Genomic DNA, 21,172 nt, shown 5'->3' with positions numbered 1-21,172 from the left:
CTGCTTTCAATAATGAATAGATAGCTCTTCCTGAGAGATTACAGGAAACTTGTGTTGAATCATCAGCTCCCCAAAACCTCCCATTTTTAGCCTATTCATCTAGCCAGAATGACTCATTTGATTTGATTACCGTTATTGTGCTTTTTTTTTTTTTTAAAGTTAAAAGTATCTGTGAAAGCTGTGACTACAATAGCAAACGCTGTTGCTTTTTGAATGTGCATATCTCACAAAACAGTGTTTTATGGACTCCGAAGTGAGTCATTTGTCGCATAATGTTTTCTAATTAAAATAAAGGAAGAGTATATATGTGTATATATATTCTGTATGTATGAGAATAAGGTTAGCCCCTAACATAGATATTCGTAGCCCATATGTACATGAAATGACTCCTTTGTAAGTGACTTGACTGAAAGCATCATGCTCAGACAAGTCTCCCTTGAAAGTGCGATTAATCCTTTTCTCTTTGTTACTTAATTACATTGCCCTGTTTTTCTTTTCTTTTTACCTCATGTGGTAGCTGCTAACACGATTCAAGGTTAGCCATTGTGCACCTGTATTCATACTGTGTGGTAGTTTGCTCCTGAAGCGTCTTTGCGAATATAACTAAACACATTTGATGTGATTGCAGGGAACTGTGTCCTGACTAAAGTCACGCTCATGTCTCATGAAAGACTGCTTTTTTTTCCCCCCTGGTTTATCCGAGGCTCGTGTCCTCAGTGTGAACCTCATCCCCGCATTTACCTTGGCCTGTTCTTTTTGAGAGCGGTTATGGTTGTGACCTTGGGTGGGCTGATAGAGCTCTCTGGCACTCTGGATACAGAGTTAGTTCGTATATGTGCAGATTCAATCCTACACGCCAACTCGACCGCTTCCGCCCGGCTGCAGCAGGGCGACTTGCACTCCCTGCCATCCGGGCGAATGGTTCTCGCTCGTCCCCAACATGTAGCTTCTCCACCCTAGCTCCCCAGTGGTGGAACAAACTCCCCACTCCTCTACGAACCACTCGGTCATTGCCCACCTTCTGCCGTGGTCTGAAGACGCATATCTTCAGACTGTACCTGGACTAACTATCACCACTCTGCAGGGCACTCCCGATCTTGGATCGCTTTTATCCTTTGTGTCCTTCTTCTTTGTTCCTGTAGCACTTTCATGTTACATTTCCATCCAGCACTTATATCGTCATCTTGATGTTGTAGTTCGTTTTCATGCTTCCTAGTTTGACTTACCACAACTTCTTGACCTAGCCTATGCTTACTGCGTGAACTGGACTTGATGTGTTCGTGGCTGTGAATAACTGTTACATGATGATTATTTTACCTTATCGGACCTTTCTGTTTTGTAGTTGTTCCAGTTGACCTTCGGTATGCACACATTGTGCGTTAGTTTGTATAAAAGCGCCTGCTTTTGTTGTATATGGGCTGGAATGAACACGGTGTGTTAGTATTCTGGGGTTCTGCCCGGCTGGGCTGTGTTTGCTTTGGAGTGCAGCTCTCAAACGTGAAGGCACTAGACGTTCATGCTGGTCAGAAAGCGGCTGTTGATGAGGTACATCGGGAGCAGGGGGTGACATCACAACATGACCTCTCTTCTGATCTCAGAGAGATCAGACAGTGGACCAGCTCTTTCACCTCTTTTTAATTCCATGGAATATGCTTCGGAAATGTACTGCATGTTACATTTTTAAAGAATGTATTTCAGTGTTTGTTTGTTTTTCATGCCCTATCTTGCTAACATTCACAATAACAGTCAATAACAGATTTGTTATTTGTCATAATCCTTTTAGGAACGGCATGCACAATAAAGATTTTTGTATTAAAGGTGTGAATTGCAAAGGCTTTCATTAAATACATGGTACAGGAGTTTTAATGTGCTCTTTCCTACACGATAACAGAGAGTAATACTGAAAGGCCATGCTGAAAAAAAGCCACTTGCTCGTATTGCAGAAATACCGAACGCGTGTATAATCCAGATACCCGAGCCCACGCTGATGCAGTCTGATTAGTCTGTGTTTCGGTGTAATGTACGAGGGGGTTTGGACGGCTTGAGTCGACTCCGGAGAGTCCCTTTGATTCTTTGCTCCGGTATTGGCCCTGGGCCATTACTGCCTCGTTTCTGACGCTGTTTTTTATTGTCGCCGAAGTCTTCTTTTAGCCGTGGTACCATCAGTCCCCTGCCAGGAGAAATCTAATACTTAACCCCCCCCCCCCCCCCCTTCACCCCCCCTCACCCTCCCAACCCCCACCTACCTCATCCCTGGGAGTTCCTCTTCAGTTGTATCAGTTGATTGAGCCTGTGAGAAACGCAGGATTTTCCTCCTGTCCGTCTCAATCAGCCCATTGTTCCCTTGGCTCGGAGGGGCCATGCATGCTATTATCCCGGTGAGCAAGGGACGCAGGAGTTTAATCAATACGTCCTTTGTGGTGCACTGTAATTCCCCGGCACTGTACGCGTTTGGGACGGGGCAGCTTCTGGCCAACGAATTGTCCGCACCGGTAATCTAATGATCGCTCACTTTTGTTTCTTGTTTTATGGCTTTGAAATTAGTTTTCTCAAGGCACGCTACAAGGAGAACATCGGCCAGTACCAATCTGAAAAAGAGGGATTCAATTCAATTGGTTTTTTACTATTTTTAGCTAAATTGAGTGCACGTTTTACAGAAGTCCTCCGTTTTCATTGCTACACATCACAGCAAGTTTGTCCGCCATTGAAGCTTATTTTTATACGTGTTTTGGAAATGAAAAAAATAATCACATCTGATAGTTTTCAAAATCAAATGTTATAGACAAAGCACCATAAAGGTAATATTATCTTATTTGTTCATTCTTGACTTCACCTGCTGGCTGAGGTACAGCTTCTTTTTCGTTTTGACTTCCCCCTCTAGCCGAGGCAGTCAAAATGATATAGTGAACCTGCATATTTATTCCGAAGGTATGATATTTGTGTCTGCGTGTTATGAATAACCTACTTTGTAGTCGCATTCAGAATGAGAAGGGCCTGTTTGCACGGATGGGATCTGTCAAGATTTCAGCCGAGAACACAGTACTGCGCAGTTCTGTTTTTCTCACAGAACTTCAATATGGTGCTTTCAATACACAGATTTTTAATATGCACAATGACCTTTAAGCATGTAATTGAAGATTTAAAATGTTTGTATTTGTGACATAATTTAAATTGTCCCACTTTACTGATAAGGGGAGTTTTGTCAGGCTGGAAAGGACGTGAACTGAATGGTGGGCAAAAATGTGTTGGAAAAGAGTCAGTGAAATGAGTATCATCCATGGAATGGTAGTATGAAATATTTGTAGTGATGCCCCTATTTACTGGACAAGGGTGTGGTGTAATGCTCACATTAGATGTGTGTTCAGGTGATAGTTCCGAAAATTATTCATCATTATAAAAATTGGTTTCACATGCGTGATTACTGTGCATGCACACGCACGCACTAAGCTCATATGTGTGCCACGAAACAATCCACAGGCATTTTAAAAGCTCTTAATACAGACAAGCAACAGCCAAGAAGAGTGCACTGTGTATGTCTGTGCCTGCTTTAAGCACTGATATCTGTGAGAGGGATATAGACTAATATTTAAGGATGTAGATCTTATTCCTTGCTACCATATGTATCCTGGAAGGAATGAATGAATGAATAAATAAATAAATAAATAAATAAATAAACTCCTGTGAAAAATTCACCAGATGATCCCTCGGGGAGAATGATATGGATGAACATGCCCGTTTAACACATTGTTTTATGTGACAAAAGGCAGGCTGTGCCAAAGCTTAAAATGGAGAAACTGCACATAAATCAACGGAGCCTGACAGCTTATTCAACAGGCTTTGAAGAGCTTCACTTTTTCTCCTTCTTAGTCTGAGTAAGAATAATGAATAATTGTGAGCTTCAAAAAGTGAATTGAGTTTAAGCCAGTGGCAGTGGAAATCACACAGGAAATCACCTGTCCACATAGGGATGGCTCTGCCTGAAAGGACAGTGGACAGGTGAGCTAAAGAAGTCCAACAATTTTGGTTTGAAAATACAAACTAATTATTTGCCCTGAAATGAAAACTGTTGTGCTTTGGGTTATTGTCTTTTTGGAACATGAATCTTTGCCCTAAACGCAGACTGAAACAGGTTCTCCTCTAGAACCTGTCTGCATTGGGCAACATCCATCTTGGTCTTGATGAACAGGCTTCTCGGTCCCTCCTGTGGAAAAGCAACACCGTGGCTTGACGTTGCCACCATCACGCTTGACTTTTGGGACTGTGTTACCTGGGGGATAGGCTTGTGTTTGCTTTGCGCCAAAAACACTGTTTTGCTTTCAGGCCAAAGAGCTCAACATTACCTATAATCAGACCAAAAAAACTTCTTTCAGGGCGTCTCTGGGTCTGGCACATCGCTGCTGGTGACACCCAGGGATGGCTTAATGTTGGCCTTTCTCAGAAGCGGCTTCCGTGTGGCCACTCTCCCGAAGAGGCGAAATCTGTGAAGTGCTGAAGAGATCATTGATGTCTGGGCTGGTTCTCCTGTTTCGGCCAATGAGGGCTGCAGCTCTGTCAGTGCTCTTAGCTGGCTTCTCCACTTATCTCAGCTGGGGAGGATGGCCCGAACTCGGTAGTGTCTAGGTTGTTATTTTTTCCCTTTTTGTTACAATGGACTTAACGGCGCTTCTCGGAAAGGTTCAAAGCTTTGCCAGTCTTTTTACGACCTTCTTTTTGGCTCGTAACAACTTAATCTCGAAGTTCCACGGGCAGTTGGTCTTCACGACTGCGTGACAGATCTGAACTGCTGTTTGAGTTGTGTGGCATTCAGTGATTTTTTTATGTTCTGCAGTTGAACACAGGTGGATTCTAAATCAGCATAGGTTGACCTTGTCAATGCATTTATTTAGTGTGACCTGTCAAGAAAATGGGAAATTTAAGTTTGTGTGTGAGTGTGTATATACATATACACACTCACACGCACGCACACGCACACACACACACACTAGCAGTGTATTACTTAAGAAATAATTAGCCGTTTTACTGATCTCTTACATTCCCTTGTCTCTTCCTCGCAGGGCTCAGTCTGTGTCCGTGTTCGTAACGCCGGAGTTCAAACAGTGAAACACAGGAAGCGAACAGGATGAGCCTCACAGGAAGCGCATGGACCTGCGCAGGTGCTGCTGCAGCTGCAGCCTGGCTGCGTGGCGTTTGCGCGGCGGTGGTGGGGGGGGGGGGGGGGGGGGCAGTGGGTTTGTTCTGGGAGTCCGGGGCCGGGATTGGCCCGGCGGGGTCAGCCGGTTCCGCTGATTGGCTGGCGGCCGCGGGTGGGCGGGGGGAGGGGCGTGGCTACGGCTCCAAGCCATCTGGAAACAACTTGCGTTCCCAGCGCCGGTGCGGCACAGAGGCTGTAAATCACCGGCTCACCGGGCCGGTTTATTAGGGGCCCAACGAGAGTGAACAAGTGTCTCAGGTTTCTGTATAAACTGAGCTGGGGCGTGGGGCTGGGGGGGGGGGGGGGGGGGGGGGATAGGGGGGGCGGGGCGGGGGGGGCCTGGCTGTTTGGGGGCTGTGATCACAGCCGTCTTTCCATTGCCGGGGACAGTTTTATTTGCCGTGCAAGGCCGCCCCTGGTGCTCACACATGTCCGGTCTTGAAAAGAGCGATCTGACATGCCGCAGCATCTTAGTGGACCTGCTCCGTTTTTTACTTTATTTTATATTTTATTTTATATTTTATTTTTTTTTTTACCGGGGATTGGGGCTTCTCACGAAGATGGGAGAGGAAAGCAGTTCCTTCAAGTGCGGACAATTTGGCGGCTGGAATGACATGAAAATGCTTTCTGAAATGAACCCGATGTAAAGTATGCACACTTTATGGGGAGAGATATTTGTGTAAGATTGAATCCCATCACCTTGCTCTCTAAATACATGGAGAGGAAGAGTTCTGCGGCCTTCCTGTGATGACTAACGCTTTTTGCGATGACTAGCATATTTCATAATGGCAATTCACTGGGGGGGGGGGGGGGTAACATGCTTGGTATTCTGCATGAGTAATGAGCGTCTTTGTAGAAGCAAAAGCGGAAACCTACAGAAAACAGAATGAGCGCGATACATTAAATGGTCCAACAAAGCCTGCCTGTTTCAGATTAGGGAATTTTAAAGCAATATCATTACTCAACAAAGAAAGCAAAAACGGCAAAAAGTCAGTCTAAGATTTAAGAGCCTTTATTCTGTTTCACTTGCTCTGCATAAATGCCCTGTGGCTTACGAACATGGGGGTTTTCTTTGTTTTTTAGAAGTTTCGTGTATAACTATCTAGAGCTGGATCACCTGGGTGATGTATGGCAGCCATTTTATACCAGAATTCTCGCTGTACATCAGATGCCGAGATTAAGACTTTAATGATTAAAAGGTGCTTAACAATGCAGTACTAAATACAATAAGAAAGAATTCAGTAAAATAGAGGGAGATACATCAAGACAAATCATACCAGCGATAAATTCCATGTGAGAGAATCTCTCTCTCCCTCTCTCTCTCGTATCTCTCTTTCACACACACCACACACACACACACACACACACTCACATTCACTCGCACATGCACACACACACACACCAACATCTTAATTTTATAAATGCATTTTATAAATTTTGATAAATGCTGGTTTAAAATAGCTTCTTCAGGAACATTAAAGTGATAAGGGGGGCGCATTCCCTGAATGAGGACGGTCGGTCTTCCATAAACAGGTTGTTGAAACTGGGAAAGCATGTTATGCATTATGTAACTTGTTGACTGCTTGTATTTGAGAGCTAGAACTTTATAATGACAGTCAGCTTAGGTTTAAAAAAATAAAAAATAAATAAAAATAACTAACTGGGAGACACGGCTTAATTTTATGTGCGATCATCGCTAATTACATCGCAGGGACTTATTGGCCATATGATTCGCTCAAGTGTCCTTGTGTGCTCTTGTAGGTTGAGCAGGTTGGAACGGTTCCTGTGATGGGGGAATGATGAGGCGACTGTGGGAGGACCATCTGGATGGTCCTGCAAAGTATAAAAACACACAGATTGTAGAATGTGTTGGTGTTTTCTCAGTCTTACTGGACCCGGTACACCCGTATTGCGCGATCAACATTTACTCCCCCCGATGAAACCCTCATGCCCAGAACCGAAATGAACTCAAAAGTTTATGTTTTTGCATTCCCTGGCTTATTTATTTATTTGCTAAATTATTTTTTGATGGCATTTCAGTGTAGGTGTCTGGCATTCATAGCTGTAATTGCTCTGAAATGTATTTATGTTCGCTCAGAGAATGGACCCCACACCCTACAGTAAAGTGCTACAGTAATGACGTCTTTTTTTTAGGCCAACTCAGAAGTTTCTTCCACCGTGGGTTCCCTGGGCAGATTTCCGATGCTTTTTTCTCCCCGTAGGGATTTAGTTTTCTGCAGAAAATAAGGCCTTTGGTTAACGTGAGCCTGAGAGAGTTTCACGTTTTTGTTTCCGCGAGATAAATGACGCCCATTTATATCTCAACCGTGAATTTTGAAGCCGTTATGTGCTTTTAAAAAGTAAGCTGCTAACAAGTTTCTGTATTGAAACTGCAATGGCTTCCAAGCGGGCTAGGAGTTTTTAAAAAAATAAACTCTTCTCTGGCGAGTTGGGTTTTTATATGAGTCTAGTCTCTGAGGTCACCCTGAGAGTGCTGGCTCTGACGGAGGAACCCCAGGTGCCCTGGCCAGCCCTCCCCAGGTGAAGCGGGGGGGCGAGCGGGGGTGCCCTTTGACCAGGGAGCCGGAGTCGTCGTCCTAAGTAGCCGAGGGTCACGTCTGGCCGTAGATCAGCCCAAGTGCCGCCCTGCCGAGCGCCCCCCCCCCTTTTTAACGCATCACTTCCTGCCTGATGGATCCCAGCGCGTCCGGTGGCCGCCACTTTCTGCTGCGTTTGCTTTTAATACGCTTCACGGGTGACTTCCTGTTTGAGTGGTCTCGAGTTATCGCAGGAGGGAGGGGGGCGAAGAACCGGAGCAAGGTGCAGCGTTTGCTGAGACGGTGGCGGAGAAGTCTTTGCAGTTGTGGAGGGAAGAGTGTGTGTGTGTTTGTGTGTGTTTGTGTGTGTGTGCGTGTGTGAATGCACGTGTGTGTGTGTGTGTGTGTGTATATGTGTGTGTATGTGCATGTGTCTGCATGTTTGTGTGTGTGCATGTGTCTGCATATTTGTGCGCGTGTGTGTGTATATGTGTGTGTATGTGCATGTGTCTGCATGTTTGTGTGTGTGTGTGTGTTAGTGTGTGCATGTGTGTACGTATAAAATATATACATACATTAAGCAGAAATCGGCTCACATCAGCAGCAGCTGGTGCTGTGTGTTTGACACGGATGATATATTTACATGTAAAATAGGAGTCTCTCCATTCTCCTCCTCCCCCCCCCCCCCCACTGTCCTCCTTCCACCTCCTCATCACTGTGCGCCTCCTTCTCTATTCCGCTCGGTTCCAGTTCTCATATTGTCTTTTTTCTAATCCCGTGATTGATTCTGTCCTCGGAATGCAATATTATTTGTGCGCGTTGGATTGTTGTTGTTGTTCCAACTTAACTTTGCATTAAATCAGGAAGATGGCACTGTGGGCCCTTCTGTTATTCCGCACGGCCTTGACTATGACGAATGCCAGGTGATTCATCTAGGAGGGGGACTTTGTGTGTTTTTCATATTAGATTCTCTGATGAGTCCTGCCCTGGAAGGGGTCAAGTGCTCTCTCCCCGTGATTAAATATTCAAATCTAGATTGCAGTACGGGGGCGATAAAATAAAATAAGTGAATTGAGAGCGCATTAATGTGCGTGCAGATTTGTATTTGAATGTTATAGTTTAATCGTTCTATCCCGATCTTACATAAGCTCCTTAATTAAGAGGACTCATGCAGTACATACTAATGTAATGTTATCCATTATGGCTTGTCCATCCAGCCATGTTCCTTCTGGGTTTGCTGTGTGAATCTTTCATTTTTATGGATTTTGATGAAAACCTTTGTTTGTAAAGGTTGTGTTTTTAATACATCAATGTGACAACTGAAATGTGTCACCTCTACGTGTAAGCAAACATTTGTAATTCATGAGCGAATTATTTATGCAGCAAGTACATGCATATCTATGCCAGTCAGGCATGCAGTGGTAATGTGTTTTTGCTTTTGTTTGCTTGGCTAATTTACTGCTTGGCTAAATTAAGCTGGTTAGTGAGAAACAGTTGGTGTTTCATTGTTAATGATCCAGTGTGATTGTGCCATAGAATACAGGAAGCAAATGTGAATGAGACTGCAATATTTCTAAGGCAATATCTTTCTTAATCCATTCATAAAAATGATGCTAATTTTTACATAATATTGCATTTATTGGAAGGATGCATTGAGTAAAGTGGTGTTAAAAAAAAAGCATGTTTCCATATTTTATTCCAAAAATATAAAATTAAATAAATCATAGGTTCAAGGTCAGAAAGTCCTGCTGTTTCTGTTTTTATTTTTGGATGAGTGATGTGCCTGCTTCACACACTCAACACCTGCAGACCAGAAGCCCTCAGCTTAGCCATGTGGGTGAGAATTTTGTCTGATAAATTGTTGTTAGAAGCAGTGGGATTTGGTCAAATTCGAGAATATCTGGTATTGACCTTGTTTTGGGAAAGTTGATTATCATCCCTGGTAGTCTGAGTGCTTAGGTAGTGTAAGCAGCAGTCATTATTTCCCAGAATGCACTTTGCTCAACTCAAGAGTGTGAGTGGCATGCACTCTACAGGCCTCAGTAAATCTGCAGGACAGTAAAGGAGAGTGGGCATCATCCACAGCCCTCTGCGTAACTGCCCTCCCTGCCTCTCTCCCTATGCCCCTCCCTCCCTCCCCACCACCCCTCTCCCCCCTCCATTCCCAGATCTCCCTCTCCCTGCCTCCCCTCTCCCCACTTCCCTCTCTCTCCACCTTCATTCTCCCTCCCTCCCCACCTCCACTCTCCCTCCCCACCACCCTCTCTCTCCACATCATTCCCATCCCCACCTCCCCCTCTCCTTACCTCCCTCTCTCCCTGCCTCCCCCTCTCCTTACCTCCCTCCCTACCTCTCTCCCTCCCCACCTAACCCCCCTCCCTCCCCCTCTCCTTACCTCCCTCCCTCCCTCCCCCCCCCTTCGCGTCTCCAGCTGTGTTAATCAGCCTGGGCCAGACAGAGAGGCAAACTTCAAAGGAAGCCTCTCAGTAGCCTGAGAAAAGGTGGGCTGTGTGGGCATGGCTGGAATTTGCAGCTTTCAGATCGGTGTGTTCCCCCCGCAAATGGACAGCTTCTAAAACTCGCTTTTAAAAAAAAACACAATTTGAATAATAAAATAAAATAAAAATGATCCATGTAAACAAAATGTGGCCTCTGTGCCAGTAGAAAATGGCAGAAGTAACTTCTTCCTCAGTTGTTATTGTTTCTTCTCAGCAGCCAAAGGCTTAAATCGGTGTCTAACACATTATTGTTGGAACCGGCCTCGAAGTCTGGGCAAAATCTGGCTTTTTGAATTGGTGTGAATTATTCTGAACATATTTCCAAATTGTCTGGAAGAGTCCCCATGGCCTGTGCCTAGCAGTGCCGCACGAGGAATTGCGCTCGCATCCAAAGCCTTCCCATAATGCTTTGACGCTTTAAAAAATGACTGAAAGGGGAGCATTTTCGCTGTGGGTAACATATTCTCCTGGAGAGAGAATGAAAGCCTGTCAATTATCAGAACAAAAAAAACATAGCTGAAGCAGTTATATAAAAAGGTTTATTATGCTCTTACTTTTTTGAAAAATATGATTTTTTATAATCTTTTTATGATTAAATTATTTATTTTAAAGTTTTTTCTTTTGAATGTTTTTTTTTTTTTCCTTGACCAGTCCAAATTTTAGGGCGCGGAATACAAGATCTACAGATGGTGTGTGAGGGGCCGTAAGTTTTCACGTAAAAAAAAAAAAACAAAAAAAAAAAATACTCGCGAGCGTACGTTTCCGTGGCGATTTGCAGATCCTTTGAAGGATTTAAGCGACCGGGATTAGTGACTGCTCGCCTGGATGCTTTCTCTCTGACCAGGTAGACCCTGAGCCGGCGAGACTGGGCGGAGTCTACGGAGAGTCGCGCACGGACGACCACTTAGCGCACGGACGACCGCTTAGCGAACGGACGACCGCTTAGCGCACGCACGACCGCCTTCTTGGCGCACGGACGACCGCTCGTTGGCGCACGGACGACCGCCTTCTTGGCGCACACGATGCCGGCAGGATGGATGTGAAGGAACGGCGGCCGTACTGCTCGCTGACGAAGACCAGGCGGGACGGCGAGCGCCGCTACGCGGGCCCCGCGGGCTACGTGGTGGACGGCGAGGACGGCCGCGTGCCCACCCAGAAGTCCTACAGCTCCAGCGAGACGCTCAAGGCCTTCGACCATGACTCCTCCCGCCTCCTGTACGAGCACCGGGTGAAGGACATGGTGCACAGGGAGGCGGAGGAGTTCGCCAGGCCAGGTCAGTGCTGGGGAGGCCTGGGGGAGCGTGTGCACTGTGCAGATGTTCAGTGTTCAGCCGGATTTCTCAGAAACAGGAATGCTGAAAACAGTACTGCTGCGTTTATTTATTTATTTATTCATTCATTTATTCATTCATTTTATGTTTTTTTTAAAAAATCTTCCTGAATTCATGTTGCTTATTTTGGGAAACTTTAATTTACAGGTTTTTCTAATTTATTTATTTATTTTTTTTAATTGATTAGTTTATTATTATTATTATTATTATTATTATTAGTTATAATTGATATGATCATATGATCATATCATCTTAAATGGAAGTCTTGGCTTTTACATTTCTGAAGATACTGACGAAAACCTCAGATAAGCGGGTGCTTCCAAAGCTGCAGGGGTGAAATGGGGTTGTGCTTGTGATCAAAGCGTTCAGTGTTTGTCTGATTCAGTGTGGGGACAGCGAGTGTACGCTCCCTGAAGATGCTGTTCTGGGAAAAAAATAGATGCTGTTCATGGTTGTATGGATGCTTCAGGGGCTATAATCCACTGAGCTGAAATTTGTCTTTCAATTTATTTTTAAAAGTTGAATTTATTATTTTCTTAATTTTATTAGCATGCATGTTCACACAGACACACACACACACACAAACACGCACCCACACAGTATGTGTGTACATACACATAAGCCTGTATTGCTTTAACAAATTTCTAATGTAAAGCAGACATACAAGTAATCATTTAATGTACGCTCTTGATAGGTTTACTATTAGAAATGGTAAATAACGGGTTATTTGAACATTGAAAGTTGTTTCTTCTGTATTTGAAGGGGTAGAAGTGACTTGTACTTGCTCTGTTAACAGAAAGGTATATCCTTTGATTTCATTACTTGATTTATTGATTGTTCACAAACTCCAATTAATACTTCATAAATATTTGATAGGAAAAATATAATTACTTAAATATCCTATCACGGATTTTATTGGATCTAATCTGTGTTCATTTAATATTAATAGAATTGTAATTAACCAGCAGTTGTTATCTTTTTGTGGGGTAATTGCATGTCATGCAAAGCCAGCCATTTTGATTTTTTTCATTAACACAAAAGAAGGTGGCTATTTGGAGAAAAGACTGTAAGGGGCGTTCACTGTGATCTTCTCGGTAATTGTGGTTTGACAGCAGTCATAAAATAATACTGTAATTGACAAGTCATGATTTCAATGCATGGTTCAAACAGCACTGCAATATTATGGTGGCCAATGTCAATATATTATGAGTAGCAGATTAGTGTGATAATATCTTAAGCACATAAAACCTTGTTGTTCTTATTGCGAAGTACCACCAGAGTGCTGAGTAAATGGATTTCTGGATCGAACCCATGTCATGCGTATGGGAGAATATGTAGGGAAACGAATAAATACATAAATGGCAACGTAAAATGAAAACACATTTTTGCCTGGAAACGTTAATGATATGAATTAATTAATTTGTTTGTAATTTCTACCATATGTTCCCCGCGGTTTCCGAAATCCTTTGATCAGTTGAGCCAGGAATGCCTCGCCCGGTCCCCGTCTACTTACAGGGGTGTCCGTACTTTTTCACGATGAATATTTTCAAATTATTTAATTTCGAAATTGTAATTATGGTACTGGTTTGGAGAACCGTTTGATACTGATGCACAACATGCACCCTGTGTTGTCAGTTACAAGCTCCTGGACCATTTAAAATGATTAAATCTGGAGCAAGCACAAATGTGGTGGAAACTGCACTTATTCCACAGATGACTGGGTAATGTGGAAATAATGACTCTGGTGGTAAGATTTAAAGTACTTCCCAGCATTTAATAGCACACCAAATAAGAATGAGTGCATGGGGAACACAAATTGAGAGCTATGTCTCTCTCTCCCTCTCATATATATATATATATATATGCAAGGTTTACTTATTTATGAATTAATTAATTCTTTTTTTGCGGGGGGGGGGGGGGCAGGCATTCCGATTTCAGCCCCCAGTTGAATCTTCGATTCCATTTTACGGTTCTCTACACACAATCCTGCCACATTGCTGACTAAGTGTTTGTTTGAGGCTGATCCAGATGTGTGTGCCAGACAGAAGCTGCAGATTACAGAGCAATTGATCAAACAAACAAAAAAAAGAAAGTAAACAGTTGAAGCAGGAACACCATGGCCATATCTCTTGCTTCACAATGTGATTGAATTGTTTTCTGACATACTTTGTTTTAAAAAAGATAACATGGAGGGCTGTAGGGTGGACTGTGCTACGTTCCCCGAACACACTACTCAGGAGTTCAGCTGGCATGTAACCGGGAGGAGGGGTTTTGTTGGGTTGTACCCCTCTCATCACGTGAGAATAGCTCCCTGTAAGGCAAGGGATGTATTTATTTATTTATTAATTACGTAAAAATAAAATTATAGGTTTATGTTTATACTTTTTGTGTTGTTATTATTATTGTTATTATTATTATTATTAACCTGTTATTATTATATGATTTGAATAAAAACATTTTTATCTAAAATAAATGTATACTTCTTTGGTGGTATTATTATTATTATTATTATTTTGCTGTCAGGTCAGTCTCTGACAATATTCATTTAGCGTATAATATGTTAGTTCAAAAAGCACAGTATAATATTTGGTATCTAATTCACATAAATGGCCTTAATTAATCTAGTAGTAGCATAAGTATAAATGCATAGAATTAATCTTAGAAAGCAGCACTTCAGAGAATCGGATTTCTACAAGAATACAAGAGGACTTTGATGGTTCTTCAGAATAAATTGATATATAAAAAATACATGCTAGCTTCCACTTATGATTTCTTATTATTCTTAGTGTGTTATAAAAAATGTAAATAAGCAAAGATCTGAAACATTAAAAAAATCTATTTTCTCCATAAATGGACAGAATGAAAATAAAATTCTAGTATGAGTACGATGGCAAAAAAGTTTTTTAAAAAAATTTTAAAGATATATTTTACATGCATTGGACAAAGTGTTTCATTTAATTCTGTGATTCATTGGGTTCTGAAATAAAAAATTTGAACAGGGTTTTTATGAATGCTGGTCTTGCATATGTATGATATGATTTTTGTGCTTCAGACAAGGGCATCTGCCCAGCTTCTGTAGTTATGAGTTGCTCTGTATGTTTTGAGTTTTGAGCTGTTTTTTTTTTTTACGGAAAACTAACTTTATTTAACCCATGCAGGAAATACAGCACGTTGGAATGCTGTTTACAGAAACTATGTTTTTGGTTTCAGTTTTAGGTTAGCTGAGATACCCACTCCCCCCCCACCCATTAAAAACCCCAGCCCTATCACTTTTCAGTGTATTTTATCCCTTGGAATCCTTCATTGTTCAAAACTCCCAGCGCCCCATTTACCTGTCAGGATTTTGTTTTTCTAAGATCTTAAAAGGCTTTTATGAGTCACTTAAAATTCGGGAACAAATCAGACCCGCATGCCTCGCCTGTAAGACAGACGTATATGAGGGTCTGCTAGGAGACGGAAAAGGAGAAGCATGAGCATAACCATGGAAACCACAAAAGAATGCCCCCGAGGTGTTGCCCTGTTGGCCGGAAAGCCATGTGCTTGTACTAGGAGATCATAATATACACATAGGGGATCATACAAATACAAACACAAATAATGCATAGGACACACACACACACACACACACACACACACACTCACACACACACACACACACACACACACACACACACACACACACACACACACACACACACACTCAAACACACTCACACACTCTCACACACACACACACGCACTCACACACGCACGCACTCACGCACTCACACACACGCACTCACGCACTCACACACACACACACACACACACACACTCACACACACACACAGATACACACACACACACACACACTCACACATTCACGCACACATATATGCAGTAACTGGCCACTGCATATATATGAAGCTGACGTGGTGAAGTTGTAAATCGATAGAAAATGGAGGGGCAGTGATGTGGCAGTTCCTGGGCTGAGGACGTGTCTAATTTCGGGATTTTGGCATTTTTTTTTTTTTTTTTTTTCCAGGGCAGAACTTCACCCTCCGGCAGCTTGGGATATGTGAGCCGGCCACGCGGCGGGGCGTGGCCTTCTGCGCGGACATGGGGCTGTCCCACCGCGGCTACCCGGCGGGAACGGGGGGCGAGGGGGACGCGGGGAACGGGGGCGCGATGTCGCCGGACCGCGCCGCGCGCCTCTGGGGCCGGGGGGTGAAGTCGGGGCGCAGCTCCTGCCTGTCCAGCCGCTCCAACTCGGCCCTCACGCTGACCGACACGGAGCACGAGAACAAGTCCGACAGCGAGGGCGGTGAGTCTTCCTCGCCTTCCTCTCCTGATCCCGCTCGGGATTTCCGTGCCGGTTTGCTGGATTTTTTCGTTTGTTTCGTTTCCCAAAGTACAATCCAGGATTTTTTTATGTTAATTTTTTTTTTTTTGTACATCGAAAATGGATTGCACGCTTATTTAAAAAAAAAAAAATGAAATTCCCGTGTGCCTAAATTGTGCCATTTTAAAAGAATTTGCATCAAGCAAAGACTCTGGATTTTCCTGTGTGGTGGTGTCTTTTGTGGCAGGCTTCCTGATTGGCTGGTTTTTTCAGAGCTGGCAGTGATAGGCTGGAGCTGAGCGTGTGCAGTCGCGTTTTAGGGGATTAATGGGAGTTTCACGGGTTCCTTGTGAAGAAACGAGCCCGTATGAGTCACCTGTTATTCTCTGTGGGGATCCAGAGAATGTTTTGATAGTCTCCCCCTGGGCCAGAGTGTAATCAAAGATTGCTTTGTAAGACTCTTTCAGAGATCTCTCTGAGAAAATTCAGAATGCCTAAATGCTTGAATGAACGCGCACAATGGTAGATTAACAGGGTTCGGTGGTTTGAAGTGCAAATTTGATCATGCCTGAAAGTTAGAAGACTTAGGCTGAAGTGCAGATCTGATCATGCTTGAAACTCAAGAAGATCGGGGTGCACATTTGAAACTGCAAAAAAAAAAAAAAAAAAAAAAGAAGTCTCTGTACTTCCTTTACTGCTTTCCCGTGAGCAGATGCACGAACATTTCTGCTTTCCCATTCTCTCTGTACTAAGAGTCCTAATTTTCAAATGCGATTTTTGGTTTTCAACTGCATTCATTGAAAAAGCACTCGCTTGATGGCTGTTCTTTGATTTGTTCACCCTCACTGTAATTCTTGATGTTTTTTTTTTCTTTTTTTCCCCAAGCCAGAATAATGTAGCACTAGGAAAATGGGGCAGTATTTTGAGGCTTGATTCTAAAATCAGCTCCACTGCTGGGAAATACAATTCTTTCATTGAAATACTTTAGTGCCTGCTCTCGCTGGGTTCACTCCCAGAAATAAAGACATGGTGGAAGTATATTTCTGTTCTATAGGGAACAAATTTCCCAACTGTACCCTGAAAGTGCAGCACAGTTCTATTTTGGCACTAATAAGTACCTTTTACAAGCAAAAAAATGTACAAATGAATCATCTATTCCTGGCCTGGGATACAATTTTATGTACCAATTGGGTACCAGTCCAATGACAAGCATTTGTACCTTTTTAGCCACTTTTACCGTACCTTTTTCCGAGATATATTTGATATCTTTAGGTCTGTTTTTAACAGGACTGTTTTTAACCTTTTTTTAAAAAAAAAAAAAAAACAGTACATGGCTATAAAATTGGCTGTTGCCTGTTGCCTGGTTTTCAAACATTTAAGACAAACAAATAAATAATACACCCATATTTTAGTAATTAATGATGCAATTTAGTCAAGAAAGACAAAACAAATAAGCAGTTTTTAGATTTTTATATTGTAAAAAAAAACAGCTTTTCTCTATAATCATAAAAATTTATGAGAGTAAAATTAACTGTACAATTTCTAATTCTAATGTAACACCATGTTAAAATTAAGCAATCAGATTGATTTATATAAATAAATCAATGCTATGTGTGCGTGGTTATGTGGGTGTGGTGTGTGTGTGTGTATGTGCGTGCCTGTGTGCGTATATATGTATTTTCTTTGTTTTCTACTTGCTTCTTGTGGTAGTACATAGCCACCAAAGGAGATTGTAAATTTGATGGATGACTTTTGGTGTGAAGGTTTGAGTGATGCATTGTTTCCAAGGTTGCTGCCATTTAACATGAAGCTGGCCATTGTTTACATGACTGCGCACTTGGCTCTCTACTGTTGGCCATTAACATCAAAGCAGGGGAAGTAATTGCATTTTGAAGCCTGGATAATTTAGCGCAGCCTCTGTTCATTTACCAGATAACTTAATAAGAGAGAAAATAATGACGTAAATCACATGCAGAGTGTTTTTGGCAATTGTTCCTCGGTTTTAAATTTCAGTAATGGAGACAGTAAATTGAGGTCATCCGAGTCCGCTGTGGCTGCTGTGCAGTGGGAAAATCGGAGAGGAGAGAGAGAGAGAGAGAGAGAGGCACAATGGAGGCTAACGTTTACAAGGGATATTTGAGAAGCAGACAGGGGTGCTTTTTACCCACCGCCACTGTCTACCTCTCGGAGAATCTCCAGTCCCTCTCCGTCCACCTGACACAGTCACCGGACACCGTCCGCACCCCCCCCCCCCCACCTCCCCCGGGGGGGAAACGAGGGGTCAGAAATCAAAGAGGGGCACTTAAGCCGCACACTTTTCCATTCACCCCCTTGTGTTCTGGGGTATTAAAGAGAGGCTCCCAAACGAACGGTGTGACCTGCTGTCGTTAAATCGGCATTAAAACCCGACTGTGTGCCAGCTCTCTCCTTTCAGTCCCATTACCACCACTCCGCTGCAGTATTCCTTCTGATTTTTATTTTATTTATTTATTTATTGCTGTTCTTATTTGTTTATTTATGATTTTTGAAAACAAATAGACAAATAAAAATATTAAATAAAAAAATACATAAATACATAATTAATTAATTAATTAAAATAAATAAATAAGATAAAAATCACTGGAGAAGGTTTTCAAAATGGCGCGGCGTAGGCAGGGGCACTTTCAGCCGTGTTCGCACAGCGCGCTGGACGCCTGCTTCCTGTCGTCTCCGATGTTCTCTGAATCCACCCCCTGAAAAGAGTGCCACCGTGCGCTGTCCAGCTTCACACTCCCAGCGGGCTCCGCCCTTTGGGGGGGTTGGGGGTGGCATTGGGGGCGGTGGGGGTCTGGGGGGCGGCTGTCCATCTGGGCTCTTGTTAGCAAGGACCCCCGCTGTGGCTTTCATCTCATTCTGTCTTCTATTACTTTTAATTATTGAAATATGACGATACACATGGATGAATTGCGCCTGCTGAGAGACGCCATCTTGGTTGCCGGTGGATACTGTTTTCATGCATGGAGAAACCATAATTTTGCCCTGTGTTTTCATTAATATACATCATAACACCACAGGGTGGATTTATACACTCAAATTACCAGTAATTCCGCTCTTTCTTTAATGGTTTGTTCTATTTCTGTAACTGTGTCTTAGTTTTGAGGTATTACTGACAGTCCCAAATAAAATCTTTATTTCTTTCCTTTGAGGCAAGACTGAAATAGTTCAAATATAAATTTGATTTTTTTCCATCGCCATTTATTTCCAATTTCTGATTTTTATTTATTTCTTTTTTTTTGTGGCATCGGGGCCTGTGACTTTCATTATTAAATAGAGCAGCTAAGAGAGAAATGGTCTATTGCTGAGTTTTTCATCAAGCGCATGTCCATGCTAAAGCCATTACACAGAGTCTCTGAGCGCCACTTACTCTTCAATGATCTCACTATTTTATTTTAATGCTCTTTGGACTGATGCGATCAGACACAGGAGACCACCGGTTTCTAATGAAGCCTTCTGAGCATGCTCTGACTGGCAAGGCAGTGGAATGCTTAGAACAGCTTATGGAACAGTTTTCAAAGTGCAGAATTCACTGTGTCGTTGTGCTGAAGGAAGGTGGGCAAAGTGGTTTGAGAAGCATCTTGTGAGGTGTCTTTGCTTGTCAAGTTCTTCCACACTTCTTTCAACAAAACCATTTTTATATAGACCTTGCTGTGTGCCCAGGGGCACTGTCATGCTGAAACAGGAAAGGACCTTCCCCAAACTGATGGGGAAGCACATAAGTGTCTATAACGTGACTGTATGCTGTAGCATTAAGATTTGCCTTCACTGGAACTATGGTGCCCAAACCATGTTGGATAATTAAAATCCATGCTGAAACATTGTCTTACTCTCCTTGCAAATTTATGTACGTGTTATTTTAATGTACCTTGGGGTGTTTGGTCCTGAGTAGCCTTTGATGTTGCATTATGCATATTGGGCATGAGTAGTTCTTATTGTATAGAATCCAGCATCATTTGGCATGCTATGCACAACTACCCCATTTTAACCCATATCCTTCTAATATACATAGAAGGGAGATAAAGGTTGGAAGGATGAGAATTTAGAGAGGGCTGATGTAACCAGCACGGCAAATGTATGCTGCCCTTTGTTCAAGAACAGCCAGTTGCGTTAGAAGTGGTAAGCTGTATCCAGCCAATCAGAGCTGTTCCAGATCTCCTGGCTCTTAAGTGGCAGTTTGCGTTTGCTCACTGGGTACGGCTGCTGTCTTTGCAGACAGTAAACATCAACGTGCTATGTGGAAAATGTAAAAAAAAATGCTAGTAATAATTTAGTGTAGAGTTTTAGTGTAGATATTCTAGTCTCACTTTTTGGTTTATGGGTGTTGCCCACACTAATGACTGGAGTATCCCCTTTAAATGCCAGTGTTCAGTGTAACTGGATCAGTGTTAATAGCACAATATTCAGAATTAATTTCTTTGGCTTGAATTGTGGGCTCTGTGGGAAGTTAAGAAAAAGCATATTTTAAATACCTCAGTTGTTGGAGCAGTTTTATTTTATTTATATATTTTTTTACTTTTCTGTGTGGAAGAGGGTTGAGCAGAGAGTGCAATGTATTGTATGACCCTTTCAGAAAAGAATAATATTTTACAGTACATACGTTAAATGGGCTTTGCATATTCAATGGCTCCTCACTAGTAATGTTTGACAGCATGACTCACTGAACACTGAACCCAAACTTAATGAAAAGTGTCCATTAAAACCTCGATATTCTCATCTGTCTTTATGGCAAGCCAACCTTGAAGCAGACAGGATTATTACTGTAGTTACAGCACTTATTTTTCTTCTTCTTCTAAACCATTCTAATTAAATTGTCATTAGCAATGTATTCGACCAGTGTAATGGGCGTAGACGAGGCCTTCCTTGGCTGATCTCGCGTTTACACGTTTACATTTGACGGTCGCCATTCCGGGCCGTTTCGAGAAAAAAAAACGACGCAAAAAACGGCGCGTTTTCTTTTTTTTTCGTCGTGTCCCGAGATGTCGCTATCCCGTTACTCGATCGTCTCCGAGGGGCCCTGTCGCGGCTCGGCGTTCGATCTCCATATAAACAGATGATCTCATTCGCATTCCAAACAAGCAGCCGTCGCCCTTAATGGAATCACATATTCATAAGACCAGCGGTCGAGTCGACGCCGGGTACTCCGCGCGTGCCGCGCTAGCTCTTAACGCGATCCGCTGTTCGGAAAGTGCTCTCCTATCAGCCAGATATCAAAATGTCACCTCCTCATGAAAATGCTGATTTTTTTTTTTTCAAGCCTG

The 21,172-nt window shown here is 42.8% G+C and overlaps 1 protein-coding gene across 12 annotated transcripts in view; it reads left to right on the top strand.

Moving 5' to 3' along the window:
* Positions 1 to 21,172, top strand: part of si:dkey-237h12.3 (teneurin-3) — a 335,156-nt gene that overhangs the window by 166,206 nt on the left and 147,778 nt on the right. For 10 of the 12 annotated variants that reach the window (XM_035425591.1, XM_035425590.1, XM_035425589.1 and 7 more), the window contains 2 exons: positions 11,071 to 11,500; positions 15,582 to 15,860. In XM_035425591.1, coding sequence (XP_035281482.1) covers positions 11,260 to 11,500; positions 15,582 to 15,860 — 520 coding nt within the window. In that variant the 5' untranslated portion in view covers positions 11,071 to 11,259. The remainder of the gene's footprint in view (positions 1 to 11,070; positions 11,501 to 15,581; positions 15,861 to 21,172) is intronic. The other 2 variants (XM_035425584.1, XM_035425585.1) reach the window with 1 other exon arrangement.

Source organism: Anguilla anguilla, chromosome 7 (genome assembly GCF_013347855.1).
Source record: "Anguilla anguilla isolate fAngAng1 chromosome 7, fAngAng1.pri, whole genome shotgun sequence".
Classification (NCBI taxonomy): Eukaryota; Metazoa; Chordata; class Actinopteri; order Anguilliformes; family Anguillidae; genus Anguilla; species Anguilla anguilla.
The sequence above is the reverse complement of the archived record's forward strand: the minus strand, read 5'-3'. Positions and strand labels throughout refer to the sequence as shown.